Source organism: Oncorhynchus kisutch, linkage group LG16 (assembly GCF_002021735.2).
Source record: "Oncorhynchus kisutch isolate 150728-3 linkage group LG16, Okis_V2, whole genome shotgun sequence".
Taxonomy (NCBI): domain Eukaryota; kingdom Metazoa; phylum Chordata; class Actinopteri; order Salmoniformes; family Salmonidae; genus Oncorhynchus; species Oncorhynchus kisutch.
Genome location: NC_034189.2, coordinates 16,144,986 through 16,161,561, shown reverse-complemented (window position 1 = coordinate 16,161,561; position 16,576 = coordinate 16,144,986). Strand labels below are relative to the sequence as shown.

General features: G+C 44.0%; 2 protein-coding genes across 3 annotated transcripts in view; one reads left to right on the top strand and one right to left on the bottom strand.

The window, feature by feature from the left end:
* The window catches only part of LOC109906394 (calpain-1 catalytic subunit-like), a 69,051-nt gene extending 67,307 nt beyond the window's left edge, over positions 1–1,744 (bottom strand). The window contains exon 1 of the mRNA XM_031791856.1: positions 1,606–1,744. The gene's annotated coding sequence lies outside the window, so the exon portion shown is untranslated. The remainder of the gene's footprint in view (positions 1–1,605) is intronic.
* A 2,623-nt stretch (positions 1,745–4,367) lies between these two features.
* Positions 4,368–16,331, top strand: LOC109906392 (splicing factor 3B subunit 2-like). 2 transcript variants are annotated; one of them, XM_020504068.2, is made up of 22 exons: positions 4,368–4,570; positions 5,071–5,117; positions 5,244–5,303; positions 5,556–5,783; positions 6,256–6,318; positions 6,580–6,703; positions 7,007–7,149; positions 7,537–7,645; positions 7,897–7,997; positions 10,094–10,294; positions 10,593–10,709; positions 10,957–11,037; positions 11,251–11,478; positions 12,075–12,224; positions 12,496–12,585; positions 12,795–12,902; positions 13,200–13,307; positions 13,487–13,629; positions 13,823–13,924; positions 14,038–14,137; positions 14,689–14,880; positions 15,839–16,310. In XM_020504068.2, the coding sequence occupies exons 1-22, from the start codon at positions 4,441–4,443 to the stop codon at positions 15,908–15,910; spliced, it is 2,697 nt and encodes an 898-aa protein (XP_020359657.1). In that variant the 5' UTR covers positions 4,368–4,440; the 3' UTR covers positions 15,911–16,310. The 2 variants fall into 2 exon arrangements, with proteins under 2 accessions (XP_020359657.1, XP_020359656.1); XM_020504067.2 differs by having other exon boundaries at positions 4,377–4,570; positions 5,244–5,327; positions 15,839–16,331.
* The last annotated feature ends 245 nt before the right edge of the window (positions 16,332–16,576 follow it).

Genomic DNA, 16,576 nt, shown 5'->3' with positions numbered 1-16,576 from the left:
TTTGGGGGACAGTTACAGTATCTACCCAATCCCTACTTAACCTGTACAGGTTCCAGTATGTCATTTTTCCACCTGTTTTAGGTAGAAGCGTATCACCTTTCTGTGACTGTGGTGGCTTGACAGGCGGAGGTGTGCATATAGTCTTCTCAAGAAGGTCATTAAAGATCCCATGGCACTTGTCGTAAGAGTAGGGGTGTTAACCCTGGTGTCCTGGCTAAATTCCCAATCTGGCCCTCAAACCATCAGGGTCACCTAATAATCCCCAGTTTACATTTGGCTCATTCATCCCCCTCCTCTCCCCTGTAACTATTCCCCAGGTGGTTGCTGTAAATGAGAACGTGTTCTCAGTCAATTTACCTGGTAAAATAACAGATAAATAAAATATAAATCAAAAAGAAGAACAGTTTCTACTCATTTGAATATTTAATGATCCTCACACGTGGAATATTTCTGTTTTTGTGCCTCACTGCAAATAGATTCACTGATGTGAAATGACGGATTAATAATCTGCAAATCCAGACTCATCAAAACCACATCAACCCTACTGTGTTCCAGGGAAAGACACGAGGTTTCTTACTGTAGCCTCTCACTACAGTGTTCTGTATTGCTACTCAAGTAGCCTCAAACAGATACAAAAACAATGAAACGTCTGTATTTGGGGATGAAATCATATATAGCGGTTCGACAGAGAGACGCAGAGTGAATAAGATTACATGGGAGATAAACAATACCTGTGTAGCCTAACTGCGCTGTAAAATGGAAACAGACACCACTCACACATGGACGGTGGGTACAGTTAGAGAAAAAGGTTCCAAACGGTTTCTTCGGCTGTCCAATAGGATAACCCTTTTTGGTTCGAGGTAGAACCCTTTTGGGGTCCATGTAGAACCCTCTGTGTAAAGGAACCCTCTGTTACCTGGCAGCAAAAAGGGTTCTTCAAAGGGTTCTCCCTTCGGGGACAGCAGAAGAACTCTTAGGTTTTAGATAGCACCTTTTTTTCTAAGACTGTACTGTAGTTAGACACTGTGATACTTTATCAGTATCACAGTGTCTCATCGAGTTGACAAAGTGAACACCTGGACAGTGTTGAATAGCCTCTCATCTGGCCGCACATGAATTTAACACAATTGACCGTTTCTGCATTTGGATTTAGTTGTGGCTTTTACAACAAGAGACAAGTCCGACCATAGTAGGCTAGTATTTTTGTGGAATATCTTATAGGACAGTACAAAGGCTAGGGAGGGTTATTTGTTAATAATCAGTTAATTGTATCGAAATATGCCACGGTTAACTTGTAACACCCTTTGCCTTCAGAACAAACGAATAGAATTGATCAGTCTAAAATATAAAAGTAACACCCATGAAATCACTGGAACAGAAAAGGTGGCATGACGTGCAAACACTGTTAGCCTACATTGTTTCAAGACTGCTCCAAGATGTTTCAAAACTAACGTAACATCTGTTCATGTTCGCAAACTGATTGCGAGCCAGAAAACTGAAACAGATGTGTCCAATGACTGTCGCCCTTCTTCGTACTAAACTAGTAATCGCCCTAATTTGTACAGTAGCGTGGAGTTATACTTCTGTTTTTAAAGCATATCCTACCTTTTGGTGGTTATTTTGAGATTCGATATGTTGTTTTGTTTTCTCTGTTCTCTTCCTTACATGTTAAATTCCGTTCCATCCACAGCTCAGTTCACAGCTGCATATTCGGTTCAGAAACGCCCTACCACTTCTCCCCCAGGAAGAACGCTGACAATGACTCATTGAACGAGTACAAGCAAGCATTGGCGCTCGGCTTCTACACCTGAAACACACTTTATGTTACTTTAAACCATGTTTATAATCCACTATAAATGCGCTTTTGCGATAATAATCATTTTCACTTAATAGTTTGCCCACACTCATACATTTCTAAATGCCTTTACTCATATTTAATTTGTTCCCACTTTGTTTTTGCACAGGGATATTGCCATGGTTTTTAAACTTTATGCTACGGCACCTGGCTATTTGTTATAATATCCATTGAACCTTTTACTTCACCTTGGCATGTCAATTTGGCAAAGATCGTACTTTTTTTTGTAGATGTTGCTTCCCAGAGTCATATACAGTATTTAGAGAGTTTAGTTTCAGTTTGAAGTTTTAATGTCATTTGCACAAGTACAGTGAAATGCCTTTCTTGCAAGCTTTAAACCCAACAATGCAGTAATCAATAACAATGTAATACTAAAAAGAACATAGGGTAGAACAAAAACACAATAATTAAAAATAAGAGGAACACGAGAAATTAAGTAAGCATACTATATACAGGGTCAGTCAGTTCCAGTACCATATTTAGAATGTGCAGTGATACTGGAGTGATGGAAGCTAGAGGTACAGTACATTACCAAAAGTATATGGACACCGGCTCGTTGAACATCTCCTAAAAAAATGATGAGCATTAAAATGAAGTTGGTCCCCCCTTTGCTGCTATAACAGCCTCCACTCTTCTGGGGAGTCTTTCCACTAGACATTGGAACATTGCTGCGAGGACTTGTTTCCATTCAGCCACAAGAGCATTAGTGAGGTTGGACACTGATGTTGAGCGGTTAGACCTGGCTCGCAGTCAGCATTCTAATTCATCTCAAAGGTGTTCGATGGGATTGAATCGGGGCTCTGTGCAGAGGTGTCAAGTTCTTCCACACCGATCTCGACAAACCTTTTCTGTATGTACCTTGCTTTGTGCACGGGGGCATTGTCATACTGAAACAGGAAAGGGCCTTCCCCAAATTGTTGCCACAACGTTGGAACCACAGAATCGTCTAGAATGTCATTGTACACTGTAGCATTTATATTTCCCTTCACTGGAACTAAGCGGCCTAGCTCAAACCATGCAAAAACATCCCCAGAGCATTATTCCTCCCCCACCAAACTTTACAGTTGTACTATGCTTTGGACAGGAAGCGCTCTCCAAGCATCTGGCAAACCCAGATTCGTCCGTTGGACTGCCAGATGGTAAAGTGTGAATCATCACTCCAGAGAATACGCAGAATACAGTACAACTGTAAAGTTCCACTGCTCCAGAGTCCAATGGTGGTGAGCTTTACACCACTCCAGCCGACACTTGGCATTGCGAATGGTGATCTCAGGCTTGTGTGCGGCTGCTAGACCATAGAAACCCATTCCATGGAAATCCGACAAACAGTTATTGTGCTGACTTTGCTTCCAGAAGCAGTTTGGAACTCAGTAGTGAGTGTTGCAAACGAGGACAGGTGACTTGGTGGTCCTGTGAGGTTGTGTGAGCTTGTGTGGCCTACCACTTCGCGGCTGAGCCATTTTTGCTCCTAGATGTCTCCACTTCACATTAACAGAACTTACAGTTGACTGGGGCAGCTCTAGCAGGGCAGAACTTTGACGAACTGACTTGTTGGAAAGGTGGCATCCTATGACGGTGCCACATTGAAAGTCACTGAGCTCTTCAGTAAGGCCATTCTACTGCCAATGTTTGTATATGGAGATTGCATGGCTGTGTGCTCAATTTTATACACGTGTCACTAACTGCTGTGACTGAAATAGCCGAACCCACTAATTTGATGGGGTGCCCACATACTTTTGTATATATAGCGTATGTATAGGGGTAAGGTGACTAGGCATAAGGATAAATGATAAACAGAATACCATCAGCGTATATGATGAATGTACTGTATGTGAGTTGGTGTGCGTGTGTGTAGAGGCAGTATAAATGTATGTGTATATTATGTGTGTGAGAGCAAATTATGAAGTGTCTGTTTTGGAGTATTGGTGTGTGTGAGTGTGTTTTGGGCCCTGTGCGTGTGCATAGAAACAGTCAAAAAGAAGAATGACATACAAAGGTCAACTCAGATAGTCTGTGTAGGCGTTCTGTTAGCTATTTAGTTAGCTATTTAGCAGTCTTATGGCTTGGGGATTGAAGCTGTTCATGAGCCTGTTGGCGTCAGACTTTATGCGCTGGTATCGCTTGCCATGCGGAAGCAGAAAGAACAGTCTATGGCTTGAGTGGCTGGAGTCTTAATGATTGTCTCGGCCTTCTTTTCACACCGCCTGATTTTGAGGTCTTTCTAGACGATCAGTTACATAGCATTGTAACTATATTCCCCATGTAATATTATATTCCCCACATAATATTCCCCATATAATGTTAACGTGGAGCCAACATGGCTGCCATAGAATGTTGTAGTGTCGTATAAATGCATCATATTGCAGAAACTGCATTGCCAAAAACTCTCCAAATCCATGTCTCTGCTATCATCTAGTGGTTGTAATTTGGAAACGCAGTTATTCCTCTTACCACTGACTACATTACCCAGATTTCTCCAACTGCTTATTCCGGTATAGTGAAATTTCCCATCGTGCCTTTCGAGATTCGTCTGGTTCTCGTTGCTGTTGTTTCTGTAGAGAGCCATTGATCGGTAGAATTTCGAGATGGCATCTGACGGACCGCCGGGGACCGAACCTATCCCCTCCGACTTGGGGAGCTCTGTGGCGGCCCTCAATACATGGACCAACCCAGAGCTTCAAGCCAAGCTAGGCGAGCTAGGCGCACCCAACATGGGTAAGAAGCCGAAGTCGAATTCGGAGCAGCAGGCTTTAAATGGGACGAATGCGTGCATTGTGTGTAGCTAGCCTGCTAGCTACTATAGCTTGTTGCTAACAGGTTATCCGTAGTTCCGCTGCAAGTTAGCTAGCTACATAGCAGGCCTTCGTGGAATTAAATGAGAGTGTAAATGATCAGCTAGTTACCTACACAATTACTATATTACAAGTTTGTTCACCACCTCTACGAAGAGAATTTTGCTTACGAATGTCTATTCGTTAGCTAGCGAACTAGTCAATTTGATTGATAGCTAACAGCTAATCACTCGGGTGTTTAATAACTGATCATCTAAAGTGATAATTGATAGTCGCGCACGAGTCGTTGTAAGCATCCGTGCGTGAGCGACTAAGTTGAATTTAAACTTATTTCATTTGTAATTAAATCATTCTTTGTTGTTGTCCTATGTTATTTATAGTGTTCATTGTTGGTTTACAGTTATTATTTCCCTCCTTCCTCAGGTCCCAGAGAGGAGATGCTGGACAGGCTTAAGGGATACATGATGCAGGTCAGTTGTATGTGTGTGTGTGTGTGTTCAGGTGTGTTAGTGCATGTGTGAGAGGGTGAGTGGAGTGTACTTCATCTGTCAATATGATCCATTGATCGGTGTGTATCTGTGTTTCCCCTCACTCAGACTGGAATGATGCTCAGCAAACCCAACCTAGGGAGTGATGATAAACCTATGACCCCGCAGGTCAGCACCAACCGACCCTATAAGGTTTTTAGACAGTCTAATCGAATCTCATTCTTACATTTCATCACTAGGATAATTTAGCTATAAACTCTGTAGTAGTTCATCAATCTGTCATGAACAGGACCAGGAGTTTTACCTTGACTGTGTGATCTGACCAGGAATATGTTTTCCTGGTTCTCACATGGTCCAGGAAAAAACACTTACTGTAATCGAAAACAACTTAACCAGCTTTCTTTCCTTCCTCCCCCCCAGATGCCAGGAATCCCCCCCATGCCCCCGATGCCCATGCCCCCCATGCCTCCTGGAATGAGTATGCACCAGGCGTTGAGCATGATGGCAGGTGGACCCCCTCCACCAGGGATGCGTATGGGCATGGAGCCTCCAGGCATGCCCCCCGGCCTCTCCCAGGAGGACCAGCTGAAGATGGTGCAGCAGAGGGCTGCCATGATGATGCAGCACGAGGAGAGGGCCAAGCAGCAGGTACGATCTTGGCCTGCATTCAGTAAGCCTCTTGGAGTAGCCGTGCTGGTCTAGGATCATTCTTGTAGATTATAATATTTGAAGAGTGTATGGACAGATAAGACCTGATCCTAGACTTGAGTAGGATGTTGAATTGTCATATACACCCCATAGGTGCAGTGAAATGTGTTGTTTTACAGGGTCGGCCATAGTACCGCGCCCCTGGAGCAAATTAGTGTTAAGTGCCTTTGCTCTAAGGCACATCGACAGATTTTTCACCTTGTCAGCTCAGGTATTCAAACCAGCGACCTCTCGGCTACTGGCCCAACGCTCTAACCGCTAGGCTACCTGCCACAAGTGTATGGCCTCAGACCCCCAAACATGGTCCCACATTGTGCCCTGGGTTTTACCTGAGTAAGGAAATACTCCAGGCCTTAGTTGTAATGTAGTTCTGGAATACATTTGCCATTTTGTGTGTGTGTGTGTATTTCAGGGGGAGTCCCGTGCTATGGAAGAGCACATGAAGGAGCAGGAACTTCTGGAGCAGCAGAAAAGGGTAGGACCTGGAGGAGACTGATTTTCATGTCTTTCTCCCATTTAAATGATTTGTCAGTAGTGTTGTCACAACCAATCCCAAAGTTATCATACAGCTGCTTTACCTTGCCTGGAAGTTGAAACATATCTCTCTCCCCCCACTCTCTCCTCTCTCTCCTCCCTCCATGTCTCCTACCTCCTCTCTCCTCCCTCCATGTCTCCTCTCTCCTCCCTCCATGTCTCCTCTCTTCTCCCTCCATGTCTCCTCTCTCCCCTCTGTCAGGCGGCAGTGATGCTGGAACATGAGAGGCAGCAGGAGCTGGCTAAGAGGCAGCATGGAGGACCAGGGCCCAGGATGTCTGACCCAGGGTCACGACCACCTGGCATGATGCCCCCCATGATGAGAGGTCAGTCCTTGGCCTGCCATCAACACTAAAATTGTCAATCCTAACTTCCAATACAACTTTGTCTCTCAAGGGGGAATTGATTTGTCTACAGCACACACTTTTTAGACAGCAGATACTCACACATAGTCACCCATATTGGCTTAACACAGTCACTATCCCAATCTAAACATATCCAATGGCATTCCTTTCTATTTTAAGAATGGTGTGAAGGCTGTTAAGTCTGTAAAGCTGTTGTGTTGACGGTGACACACACCTGGTACGTTGGTGTTGTTGGTGTCAGTTGAGATCTGGGTGTTGTTGTAGGTGTGAACCCTGGTGGAATGAACCCACCCCCTCCTGGAATGAATCCCCCCCCTCCTGGAATGAACCCTCCTCCTCCTGGAATGTCCATGATGCATACCCAGAGACAGAGAGTTCCCCCTCCACCTGGAGAGGACGCCAGAGAGGTACGAACCAGTGTTTCCCCCACCGCTGCTTAATCGTTGCCGCACTCCAAAAGATATAATCAAATATTCTTTTTGTTGTTAGAAAATGGTTTTCATGGTGGTTATTTTTTCAGTGTACATTTAAACAACTAAAACCAGATATAATGTATGTCGAAAAGATAATGGAGCTCTATATTTTTAAACACGATTGTCTTTGAAAATTAACAATCACCAAAATAAAAATTGGACCGTTAGGGAGAATCTAAAATTCCAAAAATGTCATGGCATGGGGCCCCCATTGATTTTGTTATCGTCTTTGAGTCACTCAGCATAATAACACAGGATAAGCCATGGCAGAATACAATTGCATCTGTCTAATCTCTGAATTCCTGGTGTTGTGTGTGTCAGGTGTGGCAGGGAGAGGATGTGGGTGTCGGTCCTAAGATCCCCCAGGCTCTGGAGAAGATTCTCCAACTGAAGGAGATCAGACAGGAGCAGCTCGGCGCCACCCCCACAGGTCAGAACCTGGAACTACACACTGGAGGAATGAATCATGGCCTGTATTTGGAGTAGGATCAGTTTAGCTTTTTAGGATCATAATTAATAGATCAGAACTCATACTTTGAGACGCTTTGTGAATAAAAGCCCAGATGCACCGAGAGTGCCTGATATCATCCCAATGGAACTACTGCAGTCTTAGTAATATTGTCCTGGGTTAAGAGCCCTGTTGGACCTTGACCTGACCAGTGAATGTTTTCTATCTTCCAGAAGAGGAGGAGGAGGAGAGCCCAGAGATGGAGATGAACAACTCCTCCGCTGCCGTCCTGTCTGAGACTGAAGAGGACGACGGTTCTCTCTCTAAGAAAGACGTGAGTGTTCTATTAATTCCCCTCATCCCACCCTGCTGTCTTTGGTTGAAACTCAATTGTGTTTCCTTGATTGCTCGTGTCCTCTCGCCTCCTCAAAATGTATCGGAGGATAATGTCCAAGGGGAGGAACCTTGGATATTTTCCTCCAATGTGTTTTGAGAAGGATGCGAAGGGAGAGGTCATGAAGAGTCAAGAAAAGACTGTTGAGATTCATCCTGTTACTCCTGAAGCTCAGAGGGTCAAGGGTCAAGTTGGCATGACTCGTATTGATAACCTGCTTGATAGGGAAGCTTCTGATTCAATCTACATAAGCTCTTAGAGGCATGAGGATTAGGAAACGGTGTCAGTTAGCGCTGGGCGATGTGGACAAAATATTATATTACGGGATTTAAAAAATAATATTTGATGGTATTTTTAGTTTTTGAATAATAAAAGTTGTACATTTGCTTTATGAGTAGTGAGCGATCCCAGGGTGGCAACACATATAAAATATATATATAAGTGATTTCAATGAGTCTTTCTTCACTCTGATTGTTTTATACTGTTCAACTTCAACCAAAACCAATTTCAGCACTTTTACCATTTCTGCATTTCCTGCACTCAGTTGTATTGGTGGAAAAAGTACCCAGTTGTCATACTTGAGTAAAAGTACAGATACGTTAATAGAAAATTACTCAAGTAAAAGTGAGTCACCCAGTAAAATACTACTTGAGTAAAAGTATTTGGTTTTAAATATACTTAAGTATCAAAAGTAAATGTAATTTATAAAATGTACTTAAGTATCAAAAGTAAAAGTATAAACAATTTCAAATTCCTTATATTAAGAAAACCAGATTGTACCATTTTCTTTCTTTTTTAAATGTACAGATAGCCAGGGGCACACTCCAAAACTCAGACATGATTTACAAACCAAGTATTTGTGTTTAGTGAGTCCGACCAGGGATGTTCTCTTGTCAAGTGTGTGAATTAGACCATTTTCCTGTCCTGCTAAGCATTTAAAATGTAACGAGTACTTTTAGGTGTCAGGGAAAATGTACAGTATTTTCTTTAAGAATGTAGTGAAGTAAAAGTTGTCAAAAATAGTGAAGATACCAAAAAAAGTACAAATACTTAAAAGTACTACTTAAGTACTTTACACCACTGCTCAATTGAGATCATTTCCACACTGCCACGTAGGACTGCACGATATGGGCAAATAATCTAGGACCTATTTTTAACCAAATGTTGCAATTGCGATTGGACTTGTAAATTAGAGCAAAACTGTTGGAATCATGGGAATATAATGACTATTCTATAGTTAGAATATAATAGTGGGCACTTTGAATACAGTGTTGTTTGAGATGACAATTTATAAAAATGCCTGGGAGGAGTTATTGTGACAGGTTAGGAACTAAAGTGTTGATAAATGTTTCCTAGGGGGACCCTATAAGCTTTGGCTACATTGCATGTTTTTTTCTTTGCATATTCCTCTTTGATTTAGAAGATACTGTTGCACAAACAACATGCTGATTTAGGTCTACACCATCACTGGTATTATCAGGCTGTATTAGCTAGCTACATTTGCTCTGACTCAGTACATTTATTAGCTAGCTAGCTATTATCATTAGCGGCTAACAATTAGCGTCGCACAAGATTTAGGGCAACTTGCTAAGAAAATACAAACTAGCTGTTTGCTGATGTAAGAAACACAAGCTAATAGTGTCATTATAGAACACTAGTGGTTTTATATTAAGAAGTAAAGTGAAAACAGCATTGTTGTCGTCAACATTGTTACATTTGCTGCATTGACCATGCAGACTGAACACAAGTTGAGGAACATCAAATGTGCTCCTTGAGTGACAGTGGGACTAGGTCTGTGTGGAAAGTGGCATGGAGAGGGATGACTCAGGTAGCGAAGTAAACTATAAAAATGGACGTCACACAAGGCATATCACATTTAACAAACCAAACATTCAAATACTGGTATAGACGGTAAAGTAAAAACCCAAACCGGTCCCTGCATCAATAACGGTATGTCATAAAATACGGTATACCGCCCAGCCCTAATTTCAGTTATTAGCATTTTCATTCTCCCTCTTACATTCTCCCCTTCTCAGAAAAATCGTAAGCGCAGGAACCGTAAGAAGAAGAACAAGAAGAGGCGTGAGCAGGAGAAGAGGGAGCATGCGGAGGAGAAGAAAGAGGAGGATGGAGAGAAGGAGAAAGAGCCTGAGGTGGAGATCGAGTATATTACAGAGGAACCGGAGATCTACGATCCTAACTTCATCTTCTTCAAGAGGATCTTTGAGGCCTTCAAGGTGAGGGCCTCCATTTTAGATATTGGCTTTATGATTCTTGATGAAAAATCTGTCAAAACATCCTAGAGATGTGTCCAGTGTTATTGTTCATATTTAGTGTTTTAATGGCCCGAGAATTAAAGTAAAATCACATCAGGTTCAGTGTACCCACCAGTTCTGAGCACAGTGGTTTCAAGAACCCCTGAACAAGCATGAAAAGTGAATAATTTTGTTGTGTTGATTTAAGGATGGAATCTGTTTGCGCGTTAATCTTTTGCTAACAGTTCTAATAAACTGTGTTTGTCCATCCCTCTCTCAGCTGACTGATGACGTGAAGAAGGAGAAGGAGAAGGAACCGGAGAAGGAGCCGGCTCCTGCTCTAATGAGGAAGAAGGGATTTGAGGAGGAAAAGAAAGACAGCGACGACAGTGACGATGTTAGTATTCATCTCTCCTCTACATTCTCTCCATTCCTGAGCTTGGATGAAAAAATACTTCTCAAACAGGAGTGTTTATATGCTGCGTCGTCCCAATTCTCTACCCTAATGCCCTAAGTAGTGTGCACTTGTTTACTTCCCTTTGTGGAGGAAAGGTGAACGATTGGGACACAGAAATAGTGTCATCTTCCAGTGCTCTCTCTCTTGAAGTGTTGACCTTGGAAGTTATCCTCGTGTGTGTGTACAGGAGATCAGACCAGATGTTCCCAAGATGTCTAAGAAGAAGCTGAGGAGAATGAACAGACTAACTGTGGCTGAACTCAAACAGGTAATACATTTACCTGCTTTTTAAGAGTTGGACATTCTAGCTCCTGTGTATTGATTAAGTTGGTGTAGAAGTTGTTCTGTACCTAACACTTTACTCATAAATGCTTGTCTATATGAGCTGATTCAGTTTGTGTGGGTGGTCAGCGGAGATGTTTTAAAAGGAGATTGATAGAGATCTGTGTCCGATGTTGATTTTGACCCCGTCCTCCTCCAGTTGGTGGCGCGTCCTGACGTGGTGGAGATGCACGACGTGACGGCGCAGGAACCAAAGCTGCTGGTGCACCTGAAGGCCACCAGGAACACGGTGCCCGTGCCCCGACACTGGTGCTTCAAGAGGAAGTACCTCCAGGGCAAGAGGGGTATCGAGAAGCCCCCTTTCGAGCTGCCAGAGTTCATCAAGAGGACGGGCATCCAGGAGATGAGAGAGGCTTTACAGGAGAAGGTAGATGGTTCTGTCCAATAGAGGGGTACCAGAGAGGCTTTACAGGAGAAGGTAGATGGTTCTGTCCATTAGAGGGGTACCAGAGAGGCTTTACAGGAGAAGGTAGATGGTTCTGTCCAATAGAGGGGTACCAGAGAAGCTTTACAGGAGAAGGTATATGGTTCTGTCCAATAGAGGGGTACAAGAGAAGCTTTACAGGAGAAGGTATATGGTTCTGTCCAATAGAGGGGTACCAGAGAAGCTTTACGGGAGAAGATAGATGATTCTGTCCAATAGAGGGGTAGTAGCACCAGACAGTAGGCACAAGGAGGCACTGGCTGGTGGTTCCAGCTGGAAAGGTGAGTGGGTTCCAGCTGTTAACACCATGTTCATCTCCCTAGTTTTTCACTAGCATGAGGAAAATGACCGCTTTTAAAGTATACAAACATGGCCTGTGTATTTTTCTGTTTCACGCGGCGTTTACTTCAAGTTTATTACCAAACATCAATAAATAACACACAGCCGTTAAATATTTGTTCCATGAACAGCTGTATAAAATAGAGCAGTGAAACACGTTGTCAGAAGTCACACTGAATGCCGTGGTACTCTGCTTACAGGAGGATGCCAAGACCATGAAGACCAAGATGAGGGAGAAGGTGCGTCCCAAGATGGGCAAGATCGACATCGACTACCAGAAGCTCCACGACGCCTTCTTCAAGTGGCAGATGAAGCCTAAACTCTCCATCCACGGTGACCTCTACTACGAGGTAAGGATGTCTGACTGCTCAATGGAGGACTCCACTGTGTACAGCACCTAACATCAGAAACTCTACTCCTACTTCCTGTTGATTGATTGGACCTTGAATGGAATAATCAGGGCTGTAATCTGTGGTTGGTTTGTGTTTCCCTCAATACCTCCTTGTTGTTGGGTCTTGAATCAACAGATGGTAGTCGGTGTACTCTGCTCTGGTGAATTAGTGTTAGGAATGAAATATTGATTCTTACCATCTGTGTTTCTCTCGCTCTCCCTCGCTACAGGGGAAGGAGTTTGAGACGAGGCTGAAGGAGAAGAAGCCAGGCGACCTGTCAGATGAGCTGCGTATTGCTCTGGGCATGCCCGTTGGACCGGTCAGCTTTTCAGCGTCATCATTTTCCCAATGTTTTTATTATCCCACTTCTACTTTCACTCTGCTGTGGAAGCCTACGATCCCACTACCACCTTTAATGTTACTGATGGACGACTTTATAATTCTGCTTTGTTTTATTGAACTGTAATCATTCATATTGCTGATGCACCATGGTCTTGTCGCTAAAGTTGTTTCCCCCCTCCCGTGTAGAACTCCCACAAGGTTCCCCCTCCCTGGCTGATCGCCATGCAGAGATACGGCCCCCCTCCCTCCTACCCCAACCTCAAGATCCCCGGGCTCAACTCGCCCATCCCCGAGGTAAGCCTGCCTTAATGCAGACACAGGGCTCCATTCAGTCCATAGCGCTGAAGAGCTGCGCTACAAATGTGAAGGCGACGTTCCAGAGAACACGCTTAGACTTTTAACATTGAAATCGCAATACAGCGCAGATCTTCAGCGCTACGGACTGAATCGAGCCCATCTGCTTTAACAGTTTGTGTCCCCCGGTAGACTTTTGCCAATGTAATAAAAGTGTTTATACTGTATTGTGAAGCTTATTACACTGAGACTTTTATTGACCCCCCCCCACTCTCCTGTTGTCTCTCTCTCTCTCAGAGCTGTTCGTTCGGTTACCATGCTGGTGGTTGGGGGAAGCCTCCTGTAGATGAGACAGGAAAGCCTCTGTACGGTGATGTGTTTGGGACCAACGCTGTCGACTTCCAGGTCAGGTCTTCCTCACACCCCTCCCCGATTCCCCTCATATACACCATACACCCTTCATTTACCATACAACACCACCGTACCCCCCACTGCCACACAGTGCTATATCTGACACACCAGCTGTCTGCTTTGGGCCAATGGCCTGCTAACTATTGTCCTATTGTCTACATGTCTGTGTGTAGGCTAAGGCGGAGGAGGAGGAGGTGGATCGTACGCCGTGGGGAGAGCTGGAGCCTTCAGACGAGGAGTCTTCCGAGGAAGAGGAGGAGGACGAGAGTGATGAAGAGAAGCCAGACGAAACCGGCTTCTTCACACCGGCAGACAGGTAGACGTGTCATTAACTGACTGTTTTAAACACATCAAGTTGACATGGACTTGAAACGAACCAGGCTTTCTCTTCTGTTGGACCAATAAGTCGTTGGTCACGTGGAACAAATTACCGGTTGTAGTGGGTTGTGTGTGTTGTCTTGAAAACAGTGATCAGTGGTTTATTAACTCTGAGCCTGTGTGTGTTCCAGTGGTCTGATCACTCCCGGAGGCTTCTCGTCGGTACCTGCTGGTATGGAGACTCCAGAGCTCATTGAGCTGAGGAAGAAGAAGATCGAGGAGGCTATGGACGGGTGAGTGTGTGTGGCCAGGAATAGGTTGTGTGACTATTCACTAATATTTAATTTGTGAGTGTGTCGTTTTACTGTATTGTGAGTGTTTGTAACATGCATCTCTGTGTGTGTAGGAATGAGACTCCTCAGCTGTTCACGGTGCTCCCAGAGAGGAGAACGGGCTCTGGAGGAGCAGCCATGATGGCATCCACACACATCTACGACGTATCAGGGGTAAGGACAATGGCAAAAACACTGTGTCTGGATAAAGTCACCCTATCAGAGATCACTACTAAACCTACCACATACCAACCACTGGGGTGTAGGCATGTTAACACTCGTACCAAAAACACAACACATAGTTAGTCCCTTACTCATACATACGCAGAGCATATTTCACTAACAATCACATACATACGTGTATGCACTGGTACTCAAACACATAGCCTCTAGCTGTGTGCTAGCTGGACGGGTAGACTTCCAGTCATTGCACAAACGCTAGTTACCATCGGCTCGCGAAACTACGTCTAACTTCCTTGTAAACCGAACGCGGAGACATACAAATGGTATCCATGAGTTGATCTGACTCTGGGGAAGTAGAAGATTCATTGCCATCTCTTTAAACACGCCTTCATGGATGTACACTCATACACTTCTCTACACCTACATGACCCACATACACACTGACTCCCCGATTCCCCACTTTAGGCCAAAAGCAGTACACTACAGGGAATAGGGAACCGTTTCAGCTTCTTTGTCTCCCGTCTGACTCTCCTCCTCCTCAGGCCATGGCGGGTCGTAAGGCGGGCGGAGGCCAGGAATTCCAAGGGGTAGAAGTGGCTCTGGCCCCAGAGGAGCTGGAGCTGGACCCCATGGCCATGACCCAGAAGTACGAGGAGCACGTCAGGAACCAGGAGGCCCAGGTGGAGAAGGAGGACTTCAGCGACATGGTGGCCGAGCACGCCGCCAAACAGAAGGTGACCCTGAGACACTGTAACTGTAGTGGCCATTTGTTATAGTACAAAACATATAGCTATGGTGCAAAACAGTTTGGCTACAATGTTCACTAATGAATACAACCCGGCTCCTTATAATTTGTTAGGTCTTGTAATTGTTTACCACGTCCCCCTTTCCTGATCACATTTCTACTCCTCCAGGACACTCAGACTAAAACAGATATGACAGTCAGAGAAAGCTCTGCTAGCTGTGACTTGTACTAGACTAGTCAGTATACACACAGTAATGAGGAGCTAGAAAGCCCCGGGGTGAATCTGAGTGATGTGTTCTTGTATCTTCATGTCCTGTCTCCTCGTCTCAAAACACATTGTGGGAGAAAGTCAGTGGTTCCTCCCCTCAGACCTTCTTCTCCAATGTGAAGAAAGAGGACGCGAGGAGTCATCCTGGTTAATTATTGCTATAGTTTAGTATTAGCATGAAATGTATTCTGCCACTTGGGGCCGAGATGAGGGTAGGAGAATGTTGGTATGCACTGTGTTGGAAAGGCTCTTTGTCCAGTCCCATATGTAGCAGAATAAATTAACACTAGATGTGAAGATTAGGATCTGATTTTAGTCATTGTTAGTTGAGTGATTTAATCCTATTCAAATGTAATCTGAAACTTTTAGGAATTTTTCTATTTTTTTTTTTTAAATCCACTTTCATAATAGCCATTATTGCAAAGTCTTACTTTTTTTCTCTCTTGTTGAAATGTTCTCTCTCTGCTTCTGAATATGGCCGCCCTGGGATAGCAGGGTTTTCAGAGTGAAAGCAGTGTGCACATTCCTCCCTTCTTCCTTTTCTCAGCCCTGCAACATGTTGTGACGGGGTTGGAGTCATATGCCACTTTCACTAAGAGGAGAAGGATTGATTGTACAGTGTTAGCCTTGTATGACAATATTAAGACTTTTCTTCTCCATTTCTCTCTCCACCCCACAGCAAAAGAAGAGGAAGGCCCAGCCTCAGGACACACGAGGAGGTGCCAAGAAATACAAAGAGTTCAAGTTTTAGACCACCAATAACGCACCAGGAGGAAATGGGAAGAGAGGACAGGCCGAACAAGACGAGCTCAGATTTGAACCCACACAAAACCATCCGTTAATACAGTTGTCTTTTCCTCTTAATGACAATGATAATACGTGTCTGGCAGGACTGGGGCCAATTCCATTACAATTCCAGTCCATTTTGGAAAATAAAGCAAATTCCAATTTTCATAATTGAAGAGAATTGGAATGTTTGTACTTCTGGAATTGAAATGGAATTGAGCCCAACCCTGGTGTTCTGGAGAACTGTTGCCAGGTCTCCACTGTAGGCAGAATTGATATAACCCATCTATTCTGTCCTGTGTGACTACTTTCCATGTAGCTATGCTTTTCTCTTTTTGTAAATAAAAGACTCCATGTCAATCCAATCTATGGATCCAAATGGTTAATACATTTGAGGGCTAATTGTTTTTCCCTAGGCCACGTGACCCGAAATCACCCATCCCCCACCAATAACAAGTCACATGGTGAGGGAGGAAAGGCTATAGTAATGACTTAAATGATCTAAAGCTTTAACATGGTGCTGATACATGGCTGTATGAAGTCATACCTAGCATGACAAACCATGAGCTAACCTCGTATACCCCCTGACCAAGTCAAGGCCACAGCTGACATAACAACAAGGTGTAGTTCT

What these genes read in the sequence shown, in the direction of transcription:
- LOC109906392 (XM_020504067.2), top strand. Translation starts at nt 4,441, where the DNA reads ATGGCATCTGACGGACCGCCGGGGACCGAACCTATCCCCTCCGACTTG. An exon ending in GCTAGGCGCACCCAACATGG is followed by an intron (nt 4,571 to 5,070) that starts GTAAGAAGCCGA and finishes CTCCTTCCTCAG; the next exon opens with GTCCCAGAGAGGAGATGCTG. An exon ending in ACATCTACGACGTATCAGGG is followed by an intron (nt 14,138 to 14,688) that starts GTAAGGACAATG and finishes CCTCCTCCTCAG; the next exon opens with GCCATGGCGGGTCGTAAGGC.